Source organism: Cebus imitator, unplaced genomic scaffold (assembly GCF_001604975.1).
Source record: "Cebus imitator isolate Cc_AM_T3 unplaced genomic scaffold, Cebus_imitator-1.0 Scaffold297, whole genome shotgun sequence".
Classification (NCBI taxonomy): Eukaryota; Metazoa; Chordata; class Mammalia; order Primates; family Cebidae; genus Cebus; species Cebus imitator.
Genome location: NW_016107612.1, coordinates 885,614 through 911,198, shown reverse-complemented (window position 1 = coordinate 911,198; position 25,585 = coordinate 885,614). Strand labels below are relative to the sequence as shown.

The 25,585-nt window shown below is 55.3% G+C and overlaps 3 protein-coding genes across 7 annotated transcripts in view; 2 read left to right on the top strand and 1 right to left on the bottom strand.

Moving 5' to 3' along the window:
• Positions 1-1,625: 1,625 nt before the first annotated feature.
• LOC108285426 (testis, prostate and placenta expressed) lies at positions 1,626-8,976 on the top strand. 2 transcript variants are annotated; one of them, XM_017502630.2, is made up of 8 exons: positions 1,626-1,825; positions 2,989-3,213; positions 5,747-5,808; positions 6,079-6,253; positions 6,615-6,676; positions 6,893-6,957; positions 7,335-7,367; positions 8,815-8,976. In XM_017502630.2, the coding sequence occupies exons 2-8, from the start codon at positions 2,991-2,993 to the stop codon at positions 8,843-8,845; spliced, it is 651 nt and encodes a 216-aa protein (XP_017358119.2). In that variant the 5' UTR covers positions 1,626-1,825; positions 2,989-2,990; the 3' UTR covers positions 8,846-8,976. The 2 variants fall into 2 exon arrangements, with proteins under 2 accessions (XP_017358119.2, XP_037585208.1); XM_037729280.1 differs by having other exon boundaries at positions 6,800-6,957.
• Positions 8,977-16,541: 7,565 nt separating this feature from the next.
• On the bottom strand, positions 16,542-22,507 carry ZNF319 (zinc finger protein 319). 3 transcript variants are annotated; one of them, XM_017502625.2, is made up of 3 exons: positions 22,236-22,507; positions 21,309-21,486; positions 16,542-20,391 (listed from the first exon to the last, which is right to left on the bottom strand). In XM_017502625.2, the coding sequence occupies exon 3, from the start codon at positions 20,132-20,134 to the stop codon at positions 18,386-18,388; it is 1,749 nt and encodes a 582-aa protein (XP_017358114.1). In that variant the 5' UTR covers positions 20,135-20,391; positions 21,309-21,486; positions 22,236-22,507; the 3' UTR covers positions 16,542-18,385. The 3 variants fall into 3 exon arrangements, with proteins under 3 accessions (XP_017358114.1, XP_017358115.1, XP_017358116.1); XM_017502626.2 differs by having other exon boundaries at positions 21,309-21,481; XM_017502627.2 differs by lacking the exon at positions 21,309-21,486.
• A 711-nt stretch (positions 22,508-23,218) lies between these two features.
• USB1 (U6 snRNA biogenesis phosphodiesterase 1) overlaps positions 23,219-25,585 on the top strand; it is a 17,487-nt gene continuing 15,120 nt past the window's right edge. For both annotated transcript variants that reach the window (XM_017502631.2, XM_017502632.2), the window contains exons 1-2: positions 23,219-23,421; positions 24,338-24,504. In XM_017502631.2, coding sequence (XP_017358120.1) covers positions 23,324-23,421; positions 24,338-24,504 — 265 coding nt within the window. In that variant the 5' untranslated portion in view covers positions 23,219-23,323. The remainder of the gene's footprint in view (positions 23,422-24,337; positions 24,505-25,585) is intronic.

The following is a 25,585-nucleotide window of genomic DNA, read 5'->3' as shown; positions in this document are numbered from 1 at the left end:
TTTTTTTGAGACGGAGTCTTGCTCTTGTCGCCCAGACTGGAGTGCAGTAGTGTGATCCTGGCTCACTGCAACCTCCGCCTTCCAGGTTCAAGTGATTCTCCTGCCTCAGCCTCCCTAGTAGCTGGGATTACAGGCTTGCACCACCATGCCTGGCTAATTTTTGTATTTTTAGTAGAGACGGGTTTCACCATGTTGGCCAGGCTGGTCTCGAACTCCCAACCTCATGATCCACCTGCCTCAGCCTCCCAAAGTGCTGGGATTACAGGCGTGAGCCACTGCACCTTACAACATACTTTTATTTCTCTTGGGAAGACCCCTGGGGTAGAATCTTCCATATGACCCAATCATATGATACAATTCTGCTTTGTTTTTTAAGAAACTGCTAACCTGTTTTAAAAGTAGTACTCCACGTCTTGACCAGGGTGGGTGGTAGTTTCATGGGGTCTCATTTTGTAAATTATTAGTTACATTATATATTTATGCACTGTCTGTACTTCTTCTATTTTACAACTTTAAAAGAGTCAAGAAATGGCTGGGTGCGGTGGCTCATGCCTGTAATCCCAGCACTTCGGGAGGCTGAGGCGAGAGGATCACAAGGTCAGGAGTTCAAGACCAGCATGGCCAACATGCTGAAACCCCGTCTCTACTAAAAATACAAAAATTAGCCAGGTGTGGTGGCATGTGCCTGTAATCCCAGCTACTCAGGAGGCTGAGACAGGAGAATTGCTTGAACCCAGGAGGCGGAGGTTGTGCCACTGCACTGCAGCCTGGGTGGCAAAGCGAGACTCTGTCTCAAAAAAAAAGAAGTCAAGAAACAAGTTGTGGGCGAGGGGTCGTGAGTGGAGTCAACTCGGGGAAGGTTTTCTACAAGGGGCAGCACTTAGGGATGCTGTTCTGAGAGCCCTGGAGAAGGAGCAACTGGGAAAAGGAATCCTACAGGAATCTCACAGGAGGGGCTCCAACACCCATCAGACTCAGCCCCTGGGCAGGTATACACAAATAAGTGCGGCTCTCCTAAGTTTTCCTCCCTTGGGGGGTCTGTCTCTAATGGTTGTGACTAGGATGGTGGGCAGGCATCAGGTGTGCTGGGTTCGGGTACTCACAGCCTGCCTTTCCTGGGAGTGGGGAGCCTGCAGTCCTGCAGGGGCTGACGGTGGAGTATCATCTGCTAATCCCTGGCCTGCTGAGGCCACCACTCTCCCTGATCCCCTCACGCTTACCCTGGATACTGGCCACAGATAATCCCCACCCCTAGAGACTCAAGGGCTGGCAGACAGTGCAGTGCCCTCTTCCCTGAGGTTTTCAGGAAGGGGAGATCCCTCTCGGCATCCAGATCCTCCTAATGGCAGGCCCTAGAGTCCCTGCCTAATGCAGAGGAGAGCCTGGAGGCCCAGAGAGGTGTGGTAACTAGCCCAGGGTCACACAGCCTGCAGTGGACTCAGCAGCCATTTCTGGCCTGTCTTGGCCTGACCACCTCCAGAGAACTCCTGCTCCCTGTCTGACACTTCCCAAGATGCCTGGCCTGTGCTGAGGCCTGGGAGACCACAGCCTTCAGGAAGGCTAGAAGGGAGTGGCCAGAGCACAGAAATTCTAGCACAGGCTCTTCTTAGAGCCAGCAGTTGCCGGGTTGCTAAGGAGTGGGTACTCAGAATCAGGCTGCAATGGGCATTGTGTGTGCACAATATTCCTTTATTCTGCTGTTGTCCATAATAAGGGACCCACCCACCTCACTTCCTCTTCTGCCCATTGAGCAGTCAAAGAGCTGAAAGTCCTTATAAGCCTGTGCACCTGGGCCTGGGCCCTACCGATAAGGTAGCTGCTATTGGTGGGTCAGAAGCAGGGAGCCCCCATCCGTCTCTTCCCTGTCTCAGTGAGTCCTCTCCCTTTCCCTCTCCAGGCAGTCCCATCCCCTAAGGCAGCTTCCCCTTGCCTTGTCACCATGCCCCTTCCCTGCTCCTCCATGATCTAAGGTCCTCTCTCCTCCTGCCACCCTTGCTCCCACCTCTAGCTCTCACCTCTAACTTAGGGTCAGGAAGAAAGCAAGCTGCCTTGAGAAATTCTCACTAAAGTGTAAATGGCTGAAAGGCTCCTGGGACTATCTGCTTTTTAAAGGGAGGCACTGGGTATCCAGTAATGCTTTTCTAGTTCAAATATATCATGTTGCTCCCCTTCCTAAAAATCTTTGTGAGTCAATCCGTAGAATCTTGGGCAAATACCTTAGCTAAGGCAAGCCCATAATCATTCACCCAGAAGCATACTGCATACGGAGCTACATTTTGAACCCACTTGCTTCTGCCCTTTCCCGCACATTATTTAAGAATAGACTCTCCAGGCGTGGTGGCTCACACCTGTAATCCCAGCACTTTGAGAGGCTGAGGCAGGTGGATCACTTGAGGTCAGGAGTTCAAGACCAGCCTGGCCAACACAGTGAAACCCTGTTTCTACTAAAAATACGAAAACTAGTCGGGTGTGGTGGTGGGTGCCTGAAATCTCAGTTCCTCGGGAGGCTGAGTCAGGAGAATCACTTCAACCTGGGAGGCGGAGGTTGCAGTGAGCCAAGATTATGCCACTGCACATCAGCCTAAGCAAAAGAGTGAGACTCTGTCTCAAAAAAAAAAAAAAATAGACTAAAATACCACCCCTTTTAGACCACTTCTTGAATGCCCCAACCCCAGCCTCCCCAGAAAAACACAAACACTCTGTACTGACCTCCCTCACAGCCATGGCACAACGTGTGTGTGTGTGTGTGTGTGTGTGTGTGTGTGTGTGTTGGGAGGGCACTGGGAGGGTTATCTCTGTTGTTCTCTGTTATCTGAATGTTCCTGCCACCCCATGCTGAGCTTCTGAATGACGGCCTGGCACAAAGTAGGTGCTAAATAAATGTTTCACAAGTAGACATCGCCATTGGCCAAAGTTGTGTTTCTGCAGAGAAGGGTGTCTGGCCAGCATGAGCTCAGGGTGAGCTCCTTAGAACCCTCTGCCCCCCAGCTATGGCCCGCATCATCGACCTGGTGCCCTGGGACGATGGCTCCACTCATGTGTATGCCTCCCCGGCCATCCTGCTTCCCGTGGAGCGGCAGCGCAACCAGCTGGCGGGCATGAAGCAGCAGCTCTACCACCCGGCCCTGCCCACCCTGCGCCACATGGACAGGGACACTGTCAAGGCCTGCCTTCCTGATGAGCACTGCCAGTCTACCACCTACTGCCGCAAAGGTCAGGCTGCTGGTGCAGGATCCCCTTTGGGGAAGGGGTAGGTGGTTTTAAGAAAGGTGACATGCAGGGATGGAAGAGGCCAGTCCCAGCGCTTCTGCTCCCTGCCCAGGACACTTTGGCCAGGTCTGAGCCTCTGTTTACTGCTCAGTAAAATGAGGAGAATGACAGGACCTGCCTCGAAGGGTTGTTGTGGGGTTAGGAGATAAAGTGCAAAAAGCACTCAGAGGCCAGGTGCAGTGGCTCACACCTGTAATCCCAGCACTTCAGGAGGCTGAGGCGGGCAGATCACCTGGGGTCAGGAGTTCAAGAACAGCCTGGCCAACATGGTGAAACCCCGTCTCTACTAAAAATACAAAAATTAGCCAGGCGTGGTGGCAGGTACCTGTAATCCCAGCTACTCAGGAGACTGAGGCAGAAGAATCACTTGAACCCAGGAGGCAGAGGTTGCCGTGAGATGAGAATGCGCCAAAAACCACCAGCATGGAGAACAAGGCCCCCATCTCAAAAAAAAAAAAAAAAAAAAAAAGTAGTGCCTGGCACATAATATCTGCTCAAAAAATGTTGCTGATGCCATTATTGTTATTGTTGTTTTGTTTTGTTTTTGTTTTGGGGAAACAGTGTCTTACTCTGTTGCCCAGGCTGGAGTGCAGTGGCATGATCATGGCTCACTGCAGCCTTGACCTCCCAGGCCCAAATAATCCTCCCACCTTAGCCTCCTAAGTAGCTGGGACCACAGGCACGTGCCACCATGCCCAGCTAATTTTTTAAAATCATTTGTAGAGACAGGGTCTCCCTATGTTGCCCAACCTGGTCTCAAACTCCTGGGCTCAAACGATCCTCCTGTCTTGGCCTCCCAAAGTGCTAAGATTACAGGCGTGAGCTGCTGTGCCTAGTCTGTTGTAATGAATGGGGAGAGAACTGGGCAGAGGCTGGTAGGTGCAGTGGTAGGAGTCACAGCAGTAACAACTTCTCCCCAAGCCTCTCTGCATGTGGAAAAGAGAGAAAAAGACCCCTCCTCACAGCCCCCCTGCAGGAGAGGAAGACGTGTGGGCCTTCAGGGCAAAAGACCCCCACGGGCCTAGTGAATAACCCCGCAAGGACTGAGGAGCTTGTGTGTGGAGGGATTTAGAAGGTATTTAGCAGATCAAGTGAACAGGAGAAGGTGCAGGCAGGGCGAGGTAGGAGGCGGAAGAGGGAGAGTGCAGGCCCATACCTAGGCTCCAGCTTCGGTGACAGGCAGGCTGAGGATGTCAGAAACCACATGGAGATCACCAGAGTTGCTATATGGACCCTAATGGGAAACGCAAATGAGAGAAGTGGGTGGGGAGGCCATGGGAGGGGAGAATCCACAGGGAAATGGGGCACCCACACCTGCCCTGTTTAAACGGCAGCTACAGGGCTCCGCACAGACTGTGCTATGTTGGAGGGTCCAGCCAGGTCACCAGTTCTTCCAATTTCCTGCTTCCAAGAGAAGCCAGGAATCTAGATTTTTAAGGGAAGCTCTGAGGTAGATATGTATTTTATTGTAAGCATATGCTTTAAATAAAAGTAATAGTGGCAACTTCAAAACTCAAAATGCTGTAACAATACGCACAGCAGCAAGTCTCGCTCCCACTGCCTCCATTACGGGTAATCCCCCACCATTCTTAGTGTCTGACTTACTAATGGGAATACAAACACATGTTATTTTGTTCTCCAACTTTCTATTAATGTTAACTGAAAAATTAGAAATTTATAAATTTAGGCAGGGCATGGTGGCTCACGCCTGTAATCCCAGCACTTTAGGAGGCCAAGGCAGGCAGATCACTTGAGGTCAGGAGTTCGAGAACAGCCTGGCCAACATGGTGAAACCCCCATCTTTACTAAAAATATAAAAATTAGCCGGGTGGGGTAGCAGGTACCTGTAATCCCAGCTACTCGCAAGGCTGAGGCAGGAGAATTGCTTGTACCCAGGAGGCGGAGGTTATAGTGAACCGAGATCGGGCTTAACCCTTGCCTGGCATGGTCTTAGGTCTTGTTAATAATTTGGTATCTTATTGCCACAAGGAGTCTGTTCTCTTAGTCTTGTGACCTCTGTCTCCCTCTTTTTTTTTTTTTCTTTTGAGACAGAGTCTTGCTCTGTTGCCCAGGCTGGAGTAGAGCGACATGACCTTGGCTCACTGTAACAGGATTTTGCTCTGTCACCCAGGTAGAAGTGCAGTGGCATGATCACTGAAGCCTCAACCTCCTGGACTCAAGTGAGCCTCCTGCCTCAGCTTCCCAGGTAGCTGGGGTTACAGGTACATGCCACCAGGCCTGGCTAATTTTTGTACTTTCAGTAGAGACAGAGTTTCATTATGTTGGTCAGGCTGGTCTCGAACTCCTGACCTCAAGTGATCCACCCGCCTCTGCCTCCCAAAGTGCTGGGATTACAGGCGTGAGCCATCGTGCCTGGCCTCAAAAAATTTTTTAAAGTACAGTGTGAGCCAAAGTTCTCCTATGACCTCTGACCACTGGTGAAGGAGATACTTCTCCCTTTCTCTTGTTTCAACAGATGAGTTTGACAACACCCATTTTACCCTCCTTGGGATCCCCAACAAATCCCTGCAGTGCTTGGTGAGCGTCCTTTGCCCTACCCCTGGGTTTGCTAAGGGGCACCAACCTCAAGCACCTCTGGTCCTGGGATCTACTCGCCCAGCACCGCCTCAGGTGCCTGCTTGGGACTCACCTCCCCACATCACCCCATCCGGGTTCTTGACTTCGGGTGCCCCCTCTGTCAGATGCCCCAGTCCAGTTGCCAGCTTAGGTCTTTGGGGTGGACTGGGATGGCTGCCTTAGGTTCCTGCAGCTACGGCTGCGCGACCCTGATCCCCGTGGACCTGGCAGGACATCACTGCGACAGGCCAGAAGCTGCGCCACAGGTACCAGGAGGGAAAGCTGGCGCCTGTCGCGCCGGGCATCAACCGAGTGGACTGGCCCTGCTTCACTCGCGCCATAGAGGACTGGTCCCGCTTTGTGTCCTCGGCCAGGGAGTTCAAGCTGCCCTGCCTGAGCAAGAGAGGTCAGTCTACGGGCGGCTGAAGGAACTGCCGGGCAGGTGGGCCGCGGGGCTGGACAGGGAGCCTGGACTGCGGGCAGGAGCGTGGGGGGCGAGAGGGGCAGAAGAGACAGGGCGGGGCCGCTGGGGTGCAGCGGTGGCACTTGCGGCGGGTGGGTCAGAGTCGTGCGCGCGGACCTGGAGGCGGGGCTTCCCGTGGGGACCGAGCCAGGCGGAGCAGTCAAGGCGGGGACTTTGCCCTAGAGGGGCAGCGGAGGCGGGGCCTGTTCTCCGAACGCGAGTGGGCGGGGCTTGGTTTGGGCGGGGCTTTCCTGGGGCGGTCCTGGGGGGGGCGGGGCGCTCGAGAGAGGCTCTCTGTCCTCAGTGGAGGGTTTCAGCGGCTACGCGGTGCGGTACTTGAAGCCGGACGTGACCCAGAGCTGGCGGGTAGGGAGCGCTGCGCGCAGACCCGTCCCTGGGGGGGTTCTGGGGGGAGCGGCGTAAACCGGGAGTTGGGGAGGGAGGAGACCCAGAGCAGGGCCTCTCAGTCTTGAGGACCACGGTCTCAAGCAGGGAGCACTGTGTGGGGCGTGGGCGGGGCGTCCGTGCTCCCCCGACTCACTCCCCGACTCACCGCGCCCCCATCCCTGCTGCCCGCCGCAGTACTGCCTCAACCAGAACCCCAGCCTGGACCGCTACGGACAGAAGCCCCTGCCTTTCGACTCCCTGTAAGTGACGCCACGCACCCCGGGACCCACATCCGGAGGAGGGAGGATGGGGTCTGGGCCGCTTTCCTAGCGCACAGGCAGTGGCCCTTGAAAACGTGAGATCTGGGAAAAATTGATTGATTGGCTCTAATATACTACAAACAAATTGCAATTTCAAAATGAATACATGTGTAATTCCTACTACACAGAGTATCTTGCTATCCCTGGCAACTCCACCCTTTCGGAGTGGAGGCATTTGGGTTGGGTAAAGGCGCCCTGGAACCCTTCAGGAGGGATGGCAGGGAGAGGGGGTGGCTCCCGAGGTGCGAGTGAGGTGCCCAGAGAGGATCGTCCCCCACCCTCCGGCTCACCTCCCCCCCTCCCCCGTTCTTCCCCAGGAACACTTTTCGAAGCTTCGGCTCCAGCTACAGGTAGGGGAACTGGCCTTGTCCCGCGCCACAGCCGACCACCTTCCCATCTGACCAATGCGGGGGGGGCAGCCTCGGGGCTCCGCGACTCTCAGACTCCCCTGCCCCGGCGAGGCCTGGCGTGGAGGAGGTGCCCTCCTGGGAGAATGCGAGCTGCTTCGCTCTGGCGAGATCCGCCCCTGGCAAATATGCAGCCCACTGGGGTGGGGGTAGGTGCGGGAGGGGGTCCATTTCACCAGGTTTGACCGGAGGAGGCCAAAAGGGTGAGGCAGTGATGTTACATGAAGGAGAGAAAACAGACAAAAAAGAAACGCCAGGGAGAGAGGCAAGAATCTGCCTCCTGGAGTGCTGAGAGGCTCTAAGGGGAGGGGCCAAGTGGTGTTCCCAGCAGGGTCGCCCCACTAGTAAAAGCTTGGAGATAAGAACAAGAATGGAGGTTGCAAGATATGCAAACATTTTCATAACTGAGCCATGTCTCACCTTCCCAGCCCCAGTTTGTACACTCTGGCAAGACTAGACTCCGCCGAAATCCAGCAGACCACCAAGCACTCCTCACACCTTTGCCTGTGCAGTTTTAGCGCCTAGATGGCCCTTCCTCCTCTGCCTGCAAAACTCCTTCGTGTTTTGTTGTTGTTTTGTTTTTTGTTTTGTTTTGTTTTTTTGAGATAGAGTCTCGCTCTGTCGCCCAGGCTGGAGTGCAATGGTTCGTGGGATCGCGGCTCACTGCAACCTCTGCCTCCCAGGTTCAAGCGATTCTCCCGACTCAGCTTCCTGAGCAGCTGGGATTACAGGCATGCATCTCCACACTCAGCTAATTTTTGTATTTTTAGTAGAGACAGGGATTCATCATGTTGGTCAGGCTGGTCTCGAACTCCTGACCTTGTGATCCCCCTGCCTCAGCTTCCCAAAGTGCTGGGATTACAGGCGTAAGCCACTGCGCCCGGCCTCCTTTGTGCTCTTTAAAGCCCAGCACAGATGTGCTATCCTCCTTGAAGTTTTGCAGTCCCTCTGCCTCTCCCCACCAGCTCACATTCCCTCCCACTGGTCACCACCTGTGTGTCACCCATCTTATAGCATCCAGACTATTGCCCTGTCATTATTGACAGAAATTAGACTTCCCCTCTCCCACAGCGGGGAGGGGGAACGTTTCTGGGTTTTGCTACCATATGATGCCTAACAGAGTAGGTTCACTAAATGATTGAAAAATGGGTGAAGCTGTTCATAGTTAGGAATCAGTGGGAGAGAGGGATGAGGCAAACTCAAAGGAGGGGCGTTAGTTTGAAAGCTAAGGAGGACAGCTGAAAATGCAGAAAACAGGGAGCTATTGAAGGCTCCTGAGCCACATTGAGGCTGGCTGGAAGCTGTGTTTTCAGAGCCTAGAGGGGGAAAGCCTGGTTTTTCCCCCAGGACACCCTGGAAGTCCCCACCTCACCCCTGCTTCTCTTCACAGTCGTGTCAACTACCTGACCCCCTGGCATTAATCTCTGGAAAGGAGGCTGCCAGACTATGCCACCTCAGGTCCCTTGGCCGGACCAAGGACTTATGGTGGCACCAGCCATCTCCCCAGTAATTCAGCCTAACTAGAAATAAACCTAATGCTCCCTTAGAGAGACTTGCAATTGTGTGTGTGCGTGTGTATGTGTGTTGCAGAGACTGGGAGAGGGCCAGGACCATAGGATGACAGTATCTTACCCTTAGCTGCCCTGTGCCAACTTCTGGAGGACTGGTGGTGGGGGGCTGGAGAAGAATGTTTGGTGACCCTGGAGATTCAGGGTGTAAGTCCCAAGACCCAGCCAGAATTGAGGTGCAAGAGCAAGAGATGTTTTCCTGCCCCTGTGCCTGCAGCCCCACATCACTTCAGATCCTGTATTTGAGCCCTAAGGAGGGAGGGAGGGGGCTAGAAAGCTATTTTTAGGTGACTTTTTGAAGCTCTTGTTATACTGGTGTGCACGGGGAGGGGCCTTCCTGTGCCTAGGATCCCTCTGAAGGTGTCAGGGCAGGCTGGAGCAAGGGCAGCTGGCCTGGCCTATGGCCATGATTCCTGTGAAGCAACAAAATGTAGAATTTAAGCTTGCATGAGATGTATGAGGTCACTCAGAGAAGAAAGTTCCCTGTTCCCCAAGGCACACCAATAAACATATCATCTAAGCAAAAAGTCTTCTACTCTATTCATTAAGCTTCAGGACTAGCCCTCGTCTGCCCACCAACCGTCCATTCCAAGCCACTCCTATGAAAGGAAGGTATGATGTCCTGGGGACAATGTGGGGACTCCTGGTCCAGGTCTGAAATAACCCCATCCGGGGCGCTAAGGAAGAGCATCTCCAGCATGGGAAGGGGGTGTATTAGTCTGTTTTCATGCTGCTGATAAAGATATACCTGAGACTGTGAAGAGAAAGAGGTTTAATGGACTCACAGTTCCACGTGGCTGGGGAGGCCTCAGAATCATGGTGGAAGGCGAAAAACACTTCTTACATGGCGGCAGCAGGAAAGAATGAGAGCCAAGCAAGAGGGATACCCCTTATAAAACCATCAGATCTCGTGAGACTTCACTACCTCGAGAACAGTATGGGGGAAGCACCCCTGTGATTCAATTATCTTCCACTAGCTCCCTCCCACAACCCGAGGGAATTGTGGGAGCTACAATTCAAGATGAGATTTGGGTGGAGGCATAGGGTATAGGGCTTCTAGCATCTATGCTTAACTCCAGGACTTTCCAGATACCCTACCCCCCCCACACCTGTGGGCAGCTGGCAAGCATGCACCCAGATCAGGGTAAATAGCTACCAAGCTAAAAATCTACATGTATAGGACTAAAGCACCTTGCCATCCCTGGCCACTCCACCCTCAGGTCCTGTAACCTGAAGCTTATGGGACCCACAGTCCTCCTGAAATCATGTGTCCACCTTGGGACTGCACTTGGGAAGCCACTGGCAGAGCCCCCAGGAGTGTCAGAGCCACATTCTGTGCCACCCAGTGTCCCCTCCAAATGACAACTCAGAGAAAAGCCGGACTTGCCCAGGGCTCACAGCAGGGATGCTAGGGTCCTGGCCTGGGAGAGGTGGGACAGCCAGAGAACTCCAGTCGACATGCTGAAGCCTACAAGATGGAATCAAGTGCAGGGGTGTTTTTCCTGGCCCCGCTTCCTTGTATAACTGGGCAAGTCCCTGCCAGAATACAGCCCAGCAAACACTAAAGGCCCTTTGCTGGGTGCTTGGAGGACACAGACAAGATGTCCTCCCTGCCTTCCCTGCCTGTGAAGTGCTTCCAGTCCAGCAGGTCCAGCCAGTGCAAACCAGAAAGTGGAGGTGATAACACGAGTACACACCTAGACCATGTTCTTCCAGCCCAAGACGCCATGAATGGCAACCCACACCAGCAATTTAATTAAACTTCTTGTCCACTGATTGTACATTGAATCTCGATTTCACAAAAAAATGTGTGCCTAAGAATAAAGGAAATGTGGAGTAGCTAAGGATAAATAAGCCTGCTTTCACGTGCAATTTCTATTTTTAAGTGGAAGGCAATGCATTAACCACCTTGCAGACCCCACGAGATGGGTAACTTTAGACCCACTTTACAGACGATGAAATAGACTCACAAAGGTTAAATGGCTAGCCCAAGATCTGGTGATTGGCAAAGCAGAGAACTGAAACCAGCCTGCCTGAACCCCCCAGCCCCAGCCCCTGCCTGTGGCCACTAGGCTGTATCACCTTCCTGCTACGGGATAGATGCAAATCAAGAATGGGGGCTTCCTGGGGGTGGGGGCATCTGACTAGGGCTTAGAGGGGGATAGGATATCCCATCAAAAAGCTCTCTTGGGGCTGGGCAAGGTGGCTTACACCTGTAATCCCAGCACTTTGGGAGGCCGAGGCGGGTGGACCACCTGATGCCAGGAGTTCAAGACCAGCCTGGCCAACATGGCAAAAACCATCTCTCCTAAAACTACAAAAATTATCTAGATGTAGTGATACATACCTGTAATCCCAGCTACTCTGGAGGCTGAGGCAGGAGAATCACTTGAACCCAGGAGGCGGAGGTTGCAGTGAACCAAGATCAGGTCACTATATTCCAGGCTGGGCAAAGAGCCAGACTCCATCTAAAAACGAACAAACCAACCCAGAAAGCTCTCTGGGAGTTGCGGACAGTGGCAGAATCTGCATGCTGAGAATCCCACCTGGAGGCCAAAGGCTAGAGCCTGAGAGATGGAAAGCAGCCCATCCCTACCCAGGCGGGGCCACTGACTCCCAGCATGGTGACACCTCCTCTCAGCATCCACGGGCTCTTTGATCATCATAAATAAATCACGTCGGAAACTTTCCCTGCAGCCATGGCTTTGGGGACAGTCCAGACTCCATGGCCTTGCCTCTAGGCTTTCCAGGGCCTGACCCCAATCCACTACCATGACCTTTTATCCCAACACGAACCCACCTACCATCTCCTTGCGGTTCCAGAGCATCTGGGCTTCTGTCTGCCTCCAACCTTTGTTCAAAGCCTTCCTTTCACCAGAAATGCCTTCTCCCACCTCTTCCTACCCAAATCCCACCCTGTGTTCAGGCAGGTTGCTCTCAAGTCCTCCCTTCTCCTCTCAACTCTTCTCCCAAATCACAAGGACAGAGACTGTAGCTGTCTTCGAGGGCTAACTCATGCCTCTGGTCCCCATGTGCTCACTCGCCGGCTCCTCTTATTTTTTTTTTTTTTTTTTTTTTTTTTTTTTTGAGACAGAGTCTTGCTCTTTTCACACAGGTTGGATTTCAATCGTATGATATTGATTTACTGTAACCTCGACCTCCTGGGTTCAAGTGATTCTCTTGCCTCAGCTTCCTGAGTAGCTGGGATTACAGCGCTCACCACTACACCTGGCTAATTTTTATATTTTTAGTAAAAACAGCGTTTTGCCATGTTGGCCAGGCTGGTCTCAAACTCCAGACCTCATGACTGCCCACCTCAGCCTCCCAAAATACTGGGATTACAGGCATGAGCCACCATGCCTGGCCCGGCTCCTCTTATTCTAACTGGACCTGGGGCTCAGGAATGGGATCTGTGGTCTCTTCTAGAATCAACACACCAATCAGGACCAAATTAACTACTGCAAAGTTATAGTGGTGTCGATTACAAAGTCACCTGCAAAACGATGTTCTAACCCAGGGACAGGGGCTGGCAATGGGGGAAGTGGGGGGGTAGGGTGAGGGTCCAAGCTGCAGGCAGGGGTGGGGTAGGGGTCAGAGAGGACTCTTGCACATCATATTTTGAACCAGATATTAGCAGTTTTGACATTTTTTGGCCATACCTTTTGATACACAAAATCTCAAAACCTTCTCATCTGAACTTTGTACCTTGTGCCCTGAAGCACCTGCTCAGCGCCTGGCAAACAATAAGTGCTCAGTAATGCTTGTGGATGAACAAGGCAGGAAGGCAGACCCAGGATGGGGAGGAGAAACACGTAGTAAAGAGGGAGCCCTCCCCTTTCCTCCAGTTCATGGCCCTGAGGAAGACAGTGTATTCTGGCTGGAATCTTTGTAGACGAGAAAATCAGTAGTGGCCAAGGCTTTTCTAGGACATACCATCTTCAAGGAACCAATAAAACATCTACTTGAGGATGGGATGTGGAGCTCATAGGACAGCCTGATCCTCCTACGTTGGAGGCTGGGGGGCCTAGGGCCTCTGTGGCGCTGCTTCTGTACATCTGGGAAGATGGAGCGCAGGGGCTTTGATTCTTCGAGGAGTTGAGAGGGGGCGAGAGGGGTGGGCCACACCATCGGCCTGCTGCTGAAGAGCTTTCCTGCTGCCCTGGCCAGCCCTGGACTGGTCCTGGCCACTGTTGCCAGCTTCCTGGCCAGCAAAGAGTGAGCAGGAGCCCTACATGGCTCCTACAGTGGGTCCTACAGGACCCTACAGGGGTCCACTGCCTCTCCCTCACCTGTGTGCAGGTACCAGGCTCACCTGGCCAATCCCCACAATTCCAGGCCACTTACTTTATTCTTTTTTGAGACTGAATCTTGCTCTGTCACCCAGGCTGATGTACAGTGGCGTGATCTCGGCTCACTGCAACATCCGCCTCCCAGATTCAAGCGATTCTCCTGCCTCAGCCTCCCAAATAGTTGGGAGTATAGGCATTCACCACCAGGCCCAGCTAGGTTTTGTACTTTTAGTAGAGACGGGTTTTACCATGTTGGCCAGGCTGATCTCAATCTCTTGACCTTGTGATTTGCCCGCCTTGGCCTCCCAAAGTGCTGGGATTACAGGTGTAATCCACTGCACCTGGCAATTCCAGGCCACTTTCATCACTGTGTGGCTGTGAACAAGCCCTGGACCTCTTAAGCATCTGCCCTGCCCCCATATAATTATGAATAAGGCTCAGACCTGCTGGCGGATGGGAAAAGGCTTCTGAACAGTGCCTGGCAGGGTGGTGGGAGGGCTGACTCTCAGGTGGGAGGGCTGGGCTGGCTCCCTCTTGCCTCTTACCTCCCAATGCTACAGTCCTTCTTGGCAGCTACTACATGCCAAACATGTCACACAGATCATTCCACTGTGCCCCTACCCTAAACCTCAGAAGGGAGCATTATTGACTCCATTTCGCAAATGAGGACATTGAGGGTCAGAGAGCTTCAACAGCCTGCCCAAAGCCCTGGATCCAATGAGTGGAGAGGCAGGACTGTAGCCAGGACTGCGTGTGGTGCTCTGAACCAGAACACGACACTCAGTCTACTGTGGTTTATGAGCACAGGTTCCAACCCCAGAAAGCAGCATCCTCTCCCCCATCCCCTGCAGGTCCAAGCACAGAGCAGAGCCAGCTGCATGGTGGGAGTTTGGAAAAGCTGTCAGGATGATGGGCTTCCTAGGAACATCCCCTTTGGTGGCCCAGCCTGCCCTGGTACCAACTTCTAGGACCCAGGAGAATGGCCCCCTCCCCTTCCCTCCCCTGGTGTCTCTTTCACTAGCAAGGGGGAGTGACTAACTCCCAAAGGGGAGGGTGTGTCAGTCTCTCCCTCCTCCTTCCTTCTTCCTCCCAGCCCTGGCCCTCATCCAGATGTCACTCTCACCCTAAAGCACCACACTTCCCATCCTCTCAGTGGTTGGGGCAAAAGGAATGATTAGTCAGAGACTAAAGATATAGCACTAGTTTATACTCCCAGTCACAACATCTGAAGCTCCCCTATTAAGATGCTATGCTTGGCCGGACGTAGTGGCCCATGCCTATAATCCCAGCACTTTTAAGAGGCTGAGGTGGGTGGATTGCTTGAGGTCAGGAGTTCGACACCAGCCCGGCCAACAAAGTGAAAACCTGTCTCTACTAAAAATACAAAAATTAGCTGGTCATGGTGGCACGTGCCTGTAATCCCAGCTACTCAAGAGGCTGAGGCAGGAGAATCACTTAAACCTGGGAGGCAGAGGTTGCAGTGAGCTGAGATCGTGCCACTGTACTCCAGCCTGGGCAACAGAGTGAGACTTGGTCTAAAAAATAATAAGAAGAAGCTATAAGAGAAGGAGACTCTTACTCATCAGGTTTGGGACACAGGAAACTGGCCGTCCTGTAGGTCAGCATTCCCTGGCAGGTTGGTGGGAGAAGCACCTGTATGGCCAGGTGTAGTGAGCCGCTGCTTAAGCTGGTTTGCGCTGTTTCTTTCACTTACAAACAAGAGAGGCTAGTCAGAGATACCAGAGGGGAGCAGGCTGGAGGCCAGGAGGGGCAGGAAAGGGAAAATGGGCCATGGGTTGATCCTGTTGCCTTCCCAGAATCAGAACACCAGGCCTGCTTCAGAGAGGGAACTGAGGCCCCAGAGGGGCAGAGACAGGCCTTAGGCCACGTGTTACCAAAGGGCCTGGCCTTGAACCTGAACATCTGGGCTCCCAGACCAGAGCCCCCATTGGCTGCCCTGGTTCAGGCCCAGGCTAGAGCCTAGAGGCTGAGGACCTGGTGGGAGCTATAGAAATCCCACTGCTTTGTGAGGTGGGTAGGAGTGGGGACAAAGGAAGAAGAAGCCACTGCAGGCTCCGTGTAAGCTCTAGCCCCAGCCAGGGCCCCTCCTGCCCCGGCCCATACATGCTGTCCCCCACTCAGGAAGGACAACCTGCAGCGGTATTACAAAGCCTCACACACTTGCTAGTGCTTTCCAGGGGCCTCTCCAGGATGGGTGGGTTTTGCCAAGGTCACATGGTGAGAAGGCAAGCTGGGACTTGAGCCTGGCGTGGAACTGAGGCCCTAGGCATCCTCTTCCTGGGAGGTAGAAGCCTATGGGAAGGAACTACATGGTTTCTCAAGGGCAGGGTCCTCCCACGACCACACAGAGGGATTAGAGGAGCATGGGGTCTGGGTCACACCTTCTGTACCTGGCCTTTGGGCCACCTGCAATGTGGGCAGCTCCTTGTCCTTTTAACTGTCTACTCTCAGCCCTCCCCCTCAGGGTAAGAGACCCCTGCTAATCACTTTCCACTGGCTCTCAGGTGCCCAGGTCTGGGGGGCTATTTTTCCCTCTCTCTCTCCTACCCCCATCCCCACCTTTGAGCAACAAACAGAGCTTGAGTTGCAGCTGGACCACTGGGGCAGGGATGGGGAGCAGGAGGAAAGGTGTGCAGGGGGGCTCAGGTGGGAGCAGCTGGGCTGGCCATGCAGAAGGGTCACTGTGAGACGGGGTGGGTGGCCGTGGGGTGACAGCAGGTCCTCCCCTTCCTCTGGGGCAGGGCGGGGCTGGCTGGGTCTGCCGCTGCTGCAGGCAGGCCCTCGGCTTTCCATCGGGGCTGAGCAAGCTCTCATGCTCACAGGCCTAGTGCTTGGCCTCTGGCCTTGCATGTGCTGCTGCTCTCACAGGTCAGCCCCCACATTGGGGGTTGTGGTTAAACCTGAAGGAAGTCAAGAGGGCTCGGGCTCATTCCCGAGGGCCCCAGGTGTCCTGCGGTTGGCATTGTCAGCCTCTTCAAGCATCCGCACCAGGGACTCTCTATAGGGCCCTACTTAATTCTCACAACAACAAAGCAAGGCAAGGTGAACCTCCCCATTTTACAGATAAGGCAACTGAGTGCCAAAGAGGTTCCCAAGGCCCCACAGCCAGAATGTTCAAAGCTCAGGATTTAAACCCAGCCCTATGCCCCAGTCCCCAAGCTGCCACTCTGGCCTGTGCCCCTCTCTGCCTCTCCATGCCCAGCATTCCCCTGTGGAAGAAGGAGCAGAACAGGCAGTGCGTTGGTCTGTGACAGTCAATGTCTTTACTTCTAAAGCATACATTGGACTCACTATATATTAACATCAAAAGTGGCTACCTAAAATGGAGTCATTCTTTTTAAAAATCCAAATCCTCACATTTTTATATAAGATCCAAAATGACATGAAATTAAACTCTACAATGTTATGAATAGTATAACAAACTGCTTTTAGAAAGCAAAATGAAAGGAAAAGAATTAGCATTTGGGACGGTTGTAGGCCTGGGTTCTGTGTCTTTTGAGGCATTGTGACAGAGAGCCGGCACCGAGGGGAAGGACCAGCCCCTCCCTGTGAGCACAGGAAGGAACTCAGTCAGACGGAGGAGGCGGACATGGCTGGTCAGCCTTCTTACAGTGACAGAGAAGCACGGTGGCATCTCCCTGCCCTCTGGGCCCTTGATGTGCCCACTGATTAGTCCTTCTTTCAAGACCAGGGAGGGGTGGGGCTGGAAGAGGGCAGGGGACAGAGCAGGATTTGAAATGATTATTTTAATAATAAAGGTCCTTCTGGGCTTCCAGGAGGGCCATGGTCACCGGCAGTGTTGGTCAACTCCATGTGCCAGGCCCCCCACTGACTTCCTTAACCCACTTGCTCCTTCTCCTCCCTATGCCTGAGACACCCTCTGCTCCATGAGCCTGATGGGCAGCCAGAGACCTAGGGGGACTCTAGGAGGACCCAAAGGACACTCTGGCCTTTAAAGTAGCTGGATGTTGCACAGAACATTTTGGCAACACCAGACCCCTGGGGTCCAGGTCAGCAGTCACACTGATTTAGGGAGGGCACTGGGAGGTCCCCACCCTGGCCTGGTCTTGGCTCTGAAGAGGAACTGGGGTGAGCTGATCGGGGCTGTGCCCCAAGTCCCTGACACTTTGGTTCGCACAATTCAGGGGAGGACACTTGCTGGCATCTGCTGGCGAGATCCTAGGCCTGGTCCTGCTTGCTCACAGCCCCAGGTGGGCTAACCATCCCTGCCTTTAATACCAGCAATTCTGTCTGCTGAGAGCACAGCACATGCCCCACCACAGCTCAGAACCACACTACAAAGGTAGGAGAAGCACTTCCAAAACCTGAGGATTTGCCCGTAGCACAGACAGGCTGCTTTTCCTCCTGTCCCCAAGGATGGCACTGTCCCTTGGCTGAGAGTGTCACAGGAACTTCTCAGCTTCCCCCTACCCCCTGGGCCCACTGGTCTCCAGGCAGACCCAGTGCCAAGACCCACCCTGCACATCTCACCTGCCAGAAACCTGGGGACACATCACCACTGGCTGGAGCAGAGAGAGAGGGCTGTGACTCACCATCTGCCCTCCTGGTCCCCAAGACTATGTCTTAAAGCTGGCCTTCTCCCCCAACAGCAACTGATAACATTACACCTAGCCCACCTCTGGGGTCCCAGCCTCACCATGAGCCTCTGCTTTCCTAACCTATGTGGTTGCTAATTAGATTGAAAGATACAGGAAGGCTGGGCTGGCATCACACCTTTCTTGGGGCAGAGAGAGGCCACTTGACTTCCAGCCTGGTTCCAGTGCTCCAGAAATAAGGGAGGCTGATGGCTCTCAAGAAAGCGAATCTCGTGATGGAAAAGAGGTTTGGGGAATCAGGATGGGCCACAGCAATCTGGCTGCCCGTACTGCCTGCTGGTGCCAGGAATACCAGCACCACATCCTCTCCCTGCCTGGTACCCCTATGTCCTCACTCCCGAGGTCTCAGAACACTGAGCTGGGTAGGGACCTTGGTACAAGGCAGCTGTGAGGAGCTAGGCTGCGTGAGGCCTGCTGGGCCGACGGTGCCTACTCCGGTCAGGCTGGTAGGGGCCACTGCCACGGACTCAGGGCAGGCAGGCAGCTACCTGGTAGGCGCCCTCCGCAGCCGCAGCGGCCGCACTATGCTGCGCGCTGTGCTCCTGCAACAAGGCCACATCCAGGAAGCGCTCCCCGCACCATACGCACTTGAACTGCTGCTCACGGGCGTGCACGCCCTGGTGCTTGTTGAGATGCTCTCGCTGCTTGAAGGCCTTGTCGCAGTTGGGGCACTTGTAGGGCTTCTCGCCTGTGTGCACCCGCCGGTGCCGCTGCAGGTCTGACGCGTACTTGAAGCGTTTCTCGCAGTCTGGGCACTTGAGTGGCTTCTCGCGGGCCGGGTCACAGCGGTGCTGCACAAACTCAGAAGAGGAGAAGAAGCGGCGTTCGCACAGCGTGCAGCGCAGGGGCTTCTCCGCCGCCGCGCAGTGGGCCAGCTGGTGCTTCTGCAGGGCCGAGGCCCGCTTGTAGGCCTTGTTGCACACAGGGCACTTGAAGGGCCGCTCTGCTGCGCCAGGCAGGCATTTGTGCCGCAGCAGCTCGGCCGACTGGTCGAAGCCCTTCTGGCACACGGGGCACTTGAAGAGTGTCTCGAGGGTGTGCACGTGCTGGTGGTAGAGCAGGTGGCTGGGCTGCCCAAAGCCCTTCTCGCACAGGCCACATTTGAAAGGCTCCTCCGCCTTGTGCGTGCGCCGGTGGCGCATCAGTGCGTACTGCTGCTTGAAACCCATGGGGCACAGGTCGCACTTGAAGGGCCGCTCGGCACTGTGCGTGCGCTCATGCTGCCGCAGGTCCGAGGGCCGCTTGAAGGCCTTCTGACACTCGCCGCAGCGGAAGGGCCGCTCCCCGCTTGGCGTGCACGGATGCTGCAGCAGCTCCGACGACTCCTTGAAATGTAGCTCGCACACGTTGCAGCGGAACAAGTGGTGCTCGCCCGAGTGCGCGTACATGTGGCGCACCAGGTGAGAGCGGTGCTTGAAGGTCTTCTCGCAGACCGCGCACTTGTAGGGCCGCTCGGAGCTGTGCGTGCGCTTGTGGTGCACCAGGTGGGACGACTGGCTGAAGCTCTTGTCACACAGCGTGCACTTGTAGGGCTTCTCACCGGTATGGATCCGCTCATGCCGAGAGAGCTCAGACAGATGCTTGAAGGGCTTTTGGCAGATAGGGCAGCTGTAGGGCTTGTCGGCCTGTTCAGCAGGGGTGACAGTGGAAGGCGGAGGTGCTGCGGGAAGCGACGGGGCGGCAGTGGTGGCCGGCTCCGCTGCCTCGGCTGGCTTGTAGGTCTTCTCACAGATGGAACACTTCACCAAGCCGCTGTGGGAGCTGTGGTGCTGCGCCAGTGAGGTGAGGAGTGAGAAGCCCATCTTGCAGACCCCACAGACGAAGGGCTTCTGCTCAGCCTGCACGCACTGGTGCTCCAGCAAGTCAGTGGCCTGGTGGAAGATCTTGAGACACTGTGTACACTGGAACGAGCGGTCGTGGCCCGCCAGACACTGGTGCTCATGGGGACTGGACAGGTGAGCCAGGTCGTGACCACACACCCCGCATTTGAGTCCTGGCTCTCCTGCTGCCTGCAGGGGCGCGTGTTGTGGAGGCTGCAGGCCCGGGTCTGGCTGCAGGAGGATGCCATAGACAGCACAGCCCAGGGGGTTCTCCGCAGTACCTGGGGGCAACGTGTGCTCCGCCAGGGCTGGCGGTGGCTCTGCATGGTGCTGAGGCTGCGGTGGCTGTGGCTGCTGCGGCTGTGTTTGTGGCGGCTGCTGCCAGCTCTCCGACATGCTTGGGAAGATGAAACAGGGTTTGGAGAGTAATGGCTTCAGTTTCCTGCTTCGGGTGCCCCAACCCAGAGAGAGAAGTTGCCAGATCAGAGAGATGGACAAGGACCTCAAACAAGGCACAGAAGAGGGGCTGGTCAGACAGCTCAAGTCAGTAACCAAGCGGACAGACTACAAATCTCTGTCTACAGGACATGGGGGCTCTTCAAGGGAGGGTCCCAGCAGTGCCTGGGAGGCTCTGCCTTCCCCAGTGATCCGTTCTGTAAAGAAGAGAGAAAGTGTGAGCTCGAGGAAGGAACAAGCAGCAGTTTCCTGGGCCCTCTCCCTGTCCTGCCCACACTCACCACACCATCACAAACCACTCATTGGGGAAGGCAGAGGTGCTCATGGCAGCTGGACTGCTCCCTTCTTAGGTGAGCAGAGAGGTATGCAGCCAGCTCAGCTCCTCCAGGCAGAGGGCATGGCAGCAGCCTCCACCCCACCCACCTCAGTGCCCCGCCCCTGGGCCAGGACATCCCAGCCTCCACAAGTCTCTTCCAGCTTCCTGCTAACCCTCTTTAGCTTGGACTCACAGGTGAGAGTCTGGGGTGATCGGCCTATAATACAGAGTCCTCCTTGAGGCCTGTGGCTCCTCTCTTGTCACTAACCTGAGTGAGGAGGACAGACCTCTCAGGTCTGAGAGCCCAGTGGCAAATAGTCTCTTACAGTCAATATTTAGGACAACTACATGGAACCAAGGACCATTTCAAAAACCCTCCCCTATGAGGGACTGTCCACACCCCCTCAACTAGCACTGGCCACAAGCCCATTCTCTCTCTACCAGACAGAATGGGTGGCCCTACAGGAACCGGGGCCCATGGATGATGGGGGCTAGATGAGAGGGCCACAGAGCCACCCAGGCTTGATGTCCACACAGCAGAATTCCTCACTCTAGTGCTCTCCCAGAACACACACAGACACACTCCCAAATCCTCTGAGTCTCATAGTGTCAAGGCCTGCAGAAAATTTAGGAAACTGTACTGGTTTGCCTTGGTAATGCAGGATGCAGCATGCTAACCACAGAGCACTTCTCATCACCTCTCTGGAGACAACTCCATTCCCTTACTCCAAGTCTATAACATTCTGGGTAATCGTTGGAAGATAAAGCCCACCCAGCCCAGGCAAATCTCTAACTCACCACTTTGTGGCAGCATAAGGTAATGCCAGCGAGAGGGAGGAACTTTCAGAGTCAGATGCAACCCACTTCCAGGTTCCCAGCTCATCTGCCTCTTACATCGAAAAGTTTGTAAGTTTTCTTCTGAGCAGAGGAAGAAGGAAGGAGATGCCTGCACAGGCCAGCCTGGCCTCTAACTGCTCTGCCAAAGAAACGTAAGAGTCAGGCTAAAAGCGGTCATCCTCAGCATCTTGTGGAAGGGAGGGAAGAGAGGAGCGACTGCTCTGGATGGAGGCAGCAAGTTGCTTAAGCGTGCAGCTACCACTCGGTTATCTAAGCCTTCCTGGGACAGAGCGGGGAAGGTGGGCTTCTCTGAACGCCTCTAGGTCCACTGTGCCAACCCACTGTTTTGTTTGCTTTTTTCTGGCACGAATGGCTGTCAGGATCAATGTCCTCTGGCTTGGACTGCAGCCCCCCCCCACCCCGCCCACCCCGGCCCTCCTGCAGCAAGGTGCAGCCAGGAAGCCTCTCTGATCACTCCGCAAAGGGGATAGAGGAGGCGAGGAGAGGCAGGGGAGGACCCCACCTGTGCCCCACCCCAGCTCTTCCTCCCGGAGAAACCAAATGAAAGCTGATCACCTCTCGCCGGCCCTGCCTGCAGGCCCAGCTGGGCCGCGTCCTGTCAGCCCTCGCCCGGGATGGCCAGGCCGCTGCGACCCGAGGGTGGGCCCCGAGGGCGACCAGGCTGGAGAAAGGCTCCAGGGCTGCAGGCCTGGCCCAGGAAGCCACTGAGCGTCGAGGCCCTGCCTGGGCCGCCCAGGAGCTCAAGAGGCCGCCAGGTCGTGGCTAAGGGGCGCGGGGGTTGGGGGGGGCGGCCGGGCAGGCAGGGGAAGGGGTGCGGCGGGCAATGGGGTAGCCCCCAGATGCGGCCCCGGGCGCCCCGCCGCTCACCTGCTCCAGGCCGCCTGTAGGGCAGGCGCGGGGCGAGCGGCTACCAGCTGCTCCCTCGGCCGCCCCTTTATTCCGGCTCCATCCGCGGCGGCGCGGCCTACGCGCGCTGCCAATCCCCGGCCTCGCGTAGCGGCGGCGGCCGGACCGGGGGCGGGGGAAGGGCTAGCGGCGGCCGGAACGGAGGAAGCGACGCGCGCTGCCGGAGTAGCGGGGCCGGGGCGAGGAGAGCCGGGAGGGCGGGCGGACGGACCGATGGCCTTGCGGAGACGGGCAGACGGGCGGGCGGCGCGGGGGCCAAGGAGGCGGGGCCGGGGGAGGAGCGGCATCCCGGGCGGCGGCGGCGGCGGCTGCAGGAGTAGCGGGCGGCGCGGAGCGAGGCCGCCCCCTGCCGGGGACCCCGCGGCCGGGCCGGGTCGGACAAGCCGGGTGCTCCGGGCGCTTCTCCAGTCTCCGGGCCTGGACGCCTTGGCTAACGGAGGAAGGGCGCTCTGCTCCCAGCCACCCCTCTCGGTCTTAGGGGAGAGAGTTCCCGGGGGCCGCCCTCGGCCCGGCTCTGAGTGGGAGAGGAGGGGCCTTCTAGACCCTCTGGTCTTCTGCAATTGACCCCAACTCCTCAGCTGGGCTTCTAGGGTCTCGGACTTTGGTCCGATTTGAGGAGGGCGCTCCCGCACCTCTGATCCTGGACGGGATCGGGGCAGGCAGGGGTCTCCGCTGGGTCTAGTGCGCTGACGCGGGACCGTCGTGTCTGGGAAGTCTGGTCCCGGGTGGCTGCAGACAGAGCAGCGGGAAGAAAGGTGAGGGCCCTGAGCGATCTGTGAAATGGGTACATGAAAGCTGGGGGTTGCCGGAAGGGGGCAAGGGGGCAAATGGCCAGCGCCGCGTGCGCAGCCGGCAGGCAGCGTGGAGTCGGTAGGCTGAGCCTCAGCTGCAGTCCTGCCGGGTCCCGCCCCTGCCGGCCCCGCCTGGCCCCGCCCCGAGGCGGTGCCAGCCCAGGCCCCGCCCCTAGGAGGGCGCTTCCGGCACAGCGGAACTGCGGGTGCCGGGTGAGGTTGCTGGAGGACCTGCTCGGTCGTCTCGGATGAGGCTCCATGAGCGCGGCGCCCCTGGTGGGCTACAGCAGCAGCGGCTCCGAGGATGAGTCCGAGGACGGGATGCGGACCAGGCCGGGGGATGGGAGCCACCGTAGGTGAGGAATGAGGAAGTCTCTTTGGAGGGCTTGCGCATCGTCCTAGACCCAGACCCGACCCTAGAGTCTGGGGGTGGAGTGGGGAGGGATGGGGCGGGGCGGCTCCGGGGAAGGAAAGGGGGACGCAGGGAGAAAGGACGATCCAGAAGATACCCCCAGACAAAGCCCCATAGTGGCCCCACCTGGCTAGGGCCAGGTTGGGAAGCCAGACCACATGGGTTCGGATTCAGCCTCCGGGCTGGCCCACTCCGTAATCCGGCACACGTCACGTACCATCAAATCAGGTCTGTTTCCTGATGTGAATACATTTGCGATAATAATACTTGCTAAAGTGTAGGGAGAGCTTTTTCATTCATCCAGTAAATATTCACTGAGGTCCCTCCCACTCCGTGCCAGTCTGGGGTTTGGGAATTCAGCGGTGAACAAAGCCATTGGCCTTTCTTACTTCCTGGGGCTTAGGTTCTTAAGTGCTAGGCCTTATTTTTGCTGAGTGCTTTACAAGCAGTAGCTCAGTTGATCTCACGACTGCTCTATCAGGTAGACATATACTTTCAGATGAGGCATTTGAGGCCCAGAAAGGGGACATGGCCTGCCCAAGATCGCAGAGGTAGAAAGTGCTACTTCACCTACAGCCTGTCCAGCTTGGGAATGTGACTCCTGAGCCACATTGCTACATGCCCCGTTGTTCCCATGGGGACCTCGCGCCCTGCTAAGGTCTGTCCCTCAGAGTTGGAGACCCCAGTGAGACATACTGGAGAAACAATTTTGGCTCTCTAGAAGCTGCTTCCAGCACCGGGCTGGGAACACACACACTCAGAGCCACCATATATAAGGGGCTACAACTTCTATGGTATGCACAAAGGTAGACAGTGCTAACAGGATAAATGTGCTCATTGGTCTTTTTTTCCTTTTCCAGTGGCCAGACCCCACTTCCCAGGCAGAGGTTTCCAGTACCTGACAGTGTGCTAAACATGTTCCCCGGCACCGAGGAGGGGCCTGAAGATGACAGTGCCAAACATGGGGGACGGGTGCGCACCTTCCCCCATGAGCGGGGCAACTGGGCCACCCACATCTATATACCATGTGAGTGAGGTGTGAAAGGCAAGTGGCCAAGACCCATAGACCCATAGATGCCTCTTGAAGGGCAGAATCTGGCCCCAACTAAAAGGAAGAAACCAAAAACTTAGCACTGGTGGTGGGAAAGTCACTGACGTAACAGAGAAAGAGCAGGTTTCAAGAATTAGGGATTTTTCTGTCATCTTGGTTTTGAATTCATAGCCTGAAATATATGTTAACTCTGGATATAATATTCTCCCTGCTCATGAGGAGGTGACCAAAAGAGAATCTGGAGCAGGATGTCAAGGTAATGCCAGGGTACAGCAGGCCCTTTATTTCTGAGAGGACCCTGGGTATACTGGGTGTGCAAGGTTGAAATCCCACCCTAGCCCTGATGAGCAGGTGGCAGGCAGAAAATGCCCAGGCTTCAGAGTCAGACTTCACACCACTGCCCACTACTCTGGGTCCCCTTTATAAGATACTAGACTTCTCAGAGCCTCAGTTTCTTCATATCTAAAATGGGGGTAATGCCGGCTGGGCCAAGTAGCTCATTCCTGTAATCCCAGCGCTTTGGGAGGTGGAGGCAGGCAGATCGCTTGAGCCCACACATTTGAAACCAGCCTGGGCAATGTGGCAAAAGCCTGTCTCTACCAAAAATACTAAAAAATTAGCCAGGCATGGTGGCACACACCTATGGTCCCCACTACTTGGGAGGCTGAGGTGGGAGGATGGCTTGAGCCTGGGAGGTAGAGATTGTGGTGTGCCGAGATCGCTCCACTGTACTCTAGCTTGGGTGACAGAGTGAGACCCCATCTCAAATAAAATAAAATAAATCGATAAAATGGGGAGAGTAGTAATACTAATCTTCTAGGACTTTCATGAATGTTAAATCAGATCATCTATGTCAAGTTAGCACAGTAGACAGAGTAAGTTTAGGTTTTGTGTTAGGTCAGGTACGTTCTTGAAACTTCCATTTCCCCATTTGCACAAGGAGAATGATATGATTCTCTATGCTGCCTATCCACCAGGGGATTTGGGCAAATTGAGTAGGATACTGGGTATACAAGACTCTGTTAATCATGCAGCTGCAGTCACATATTTGGTAAAA

What these genes read in the sequence shown, in the direction of transcription:
- LOC108285426 (XM_037729280.1), top strand. Translation starts at nt 2,991, where the DNA reads ATGGCCCGCATCATCGACCTGGTGCCCTGGGACGATGGCTCCACTCAT. An exon ending in TACCACCTACTGCCGCAAAG is followed by an intron (nt 3,214 to 5,746) that starts GTCAGGCTGCTG and finishes TTGTTTCAACAG; the next exon opens with ATGAGTTTGACAACACCCAT. An exon ending in ACAAATCCCTGCAGTGCTTG is followed by an intron (nt 5,809 to 6,078) that starts GTGAGCGTCCTT and finishes TGGACCTGGCAG; the next exon opens with GACATCACTGCGACAGGCCA.
- ZNF319 (XM_017502625.2), bottom strand. Translation starts at nt 20,134, where the DNA reads ATGTCGGAGAGCTGGCAGCAGCCGCCACAAACACAGCCGCAGCAGCCA.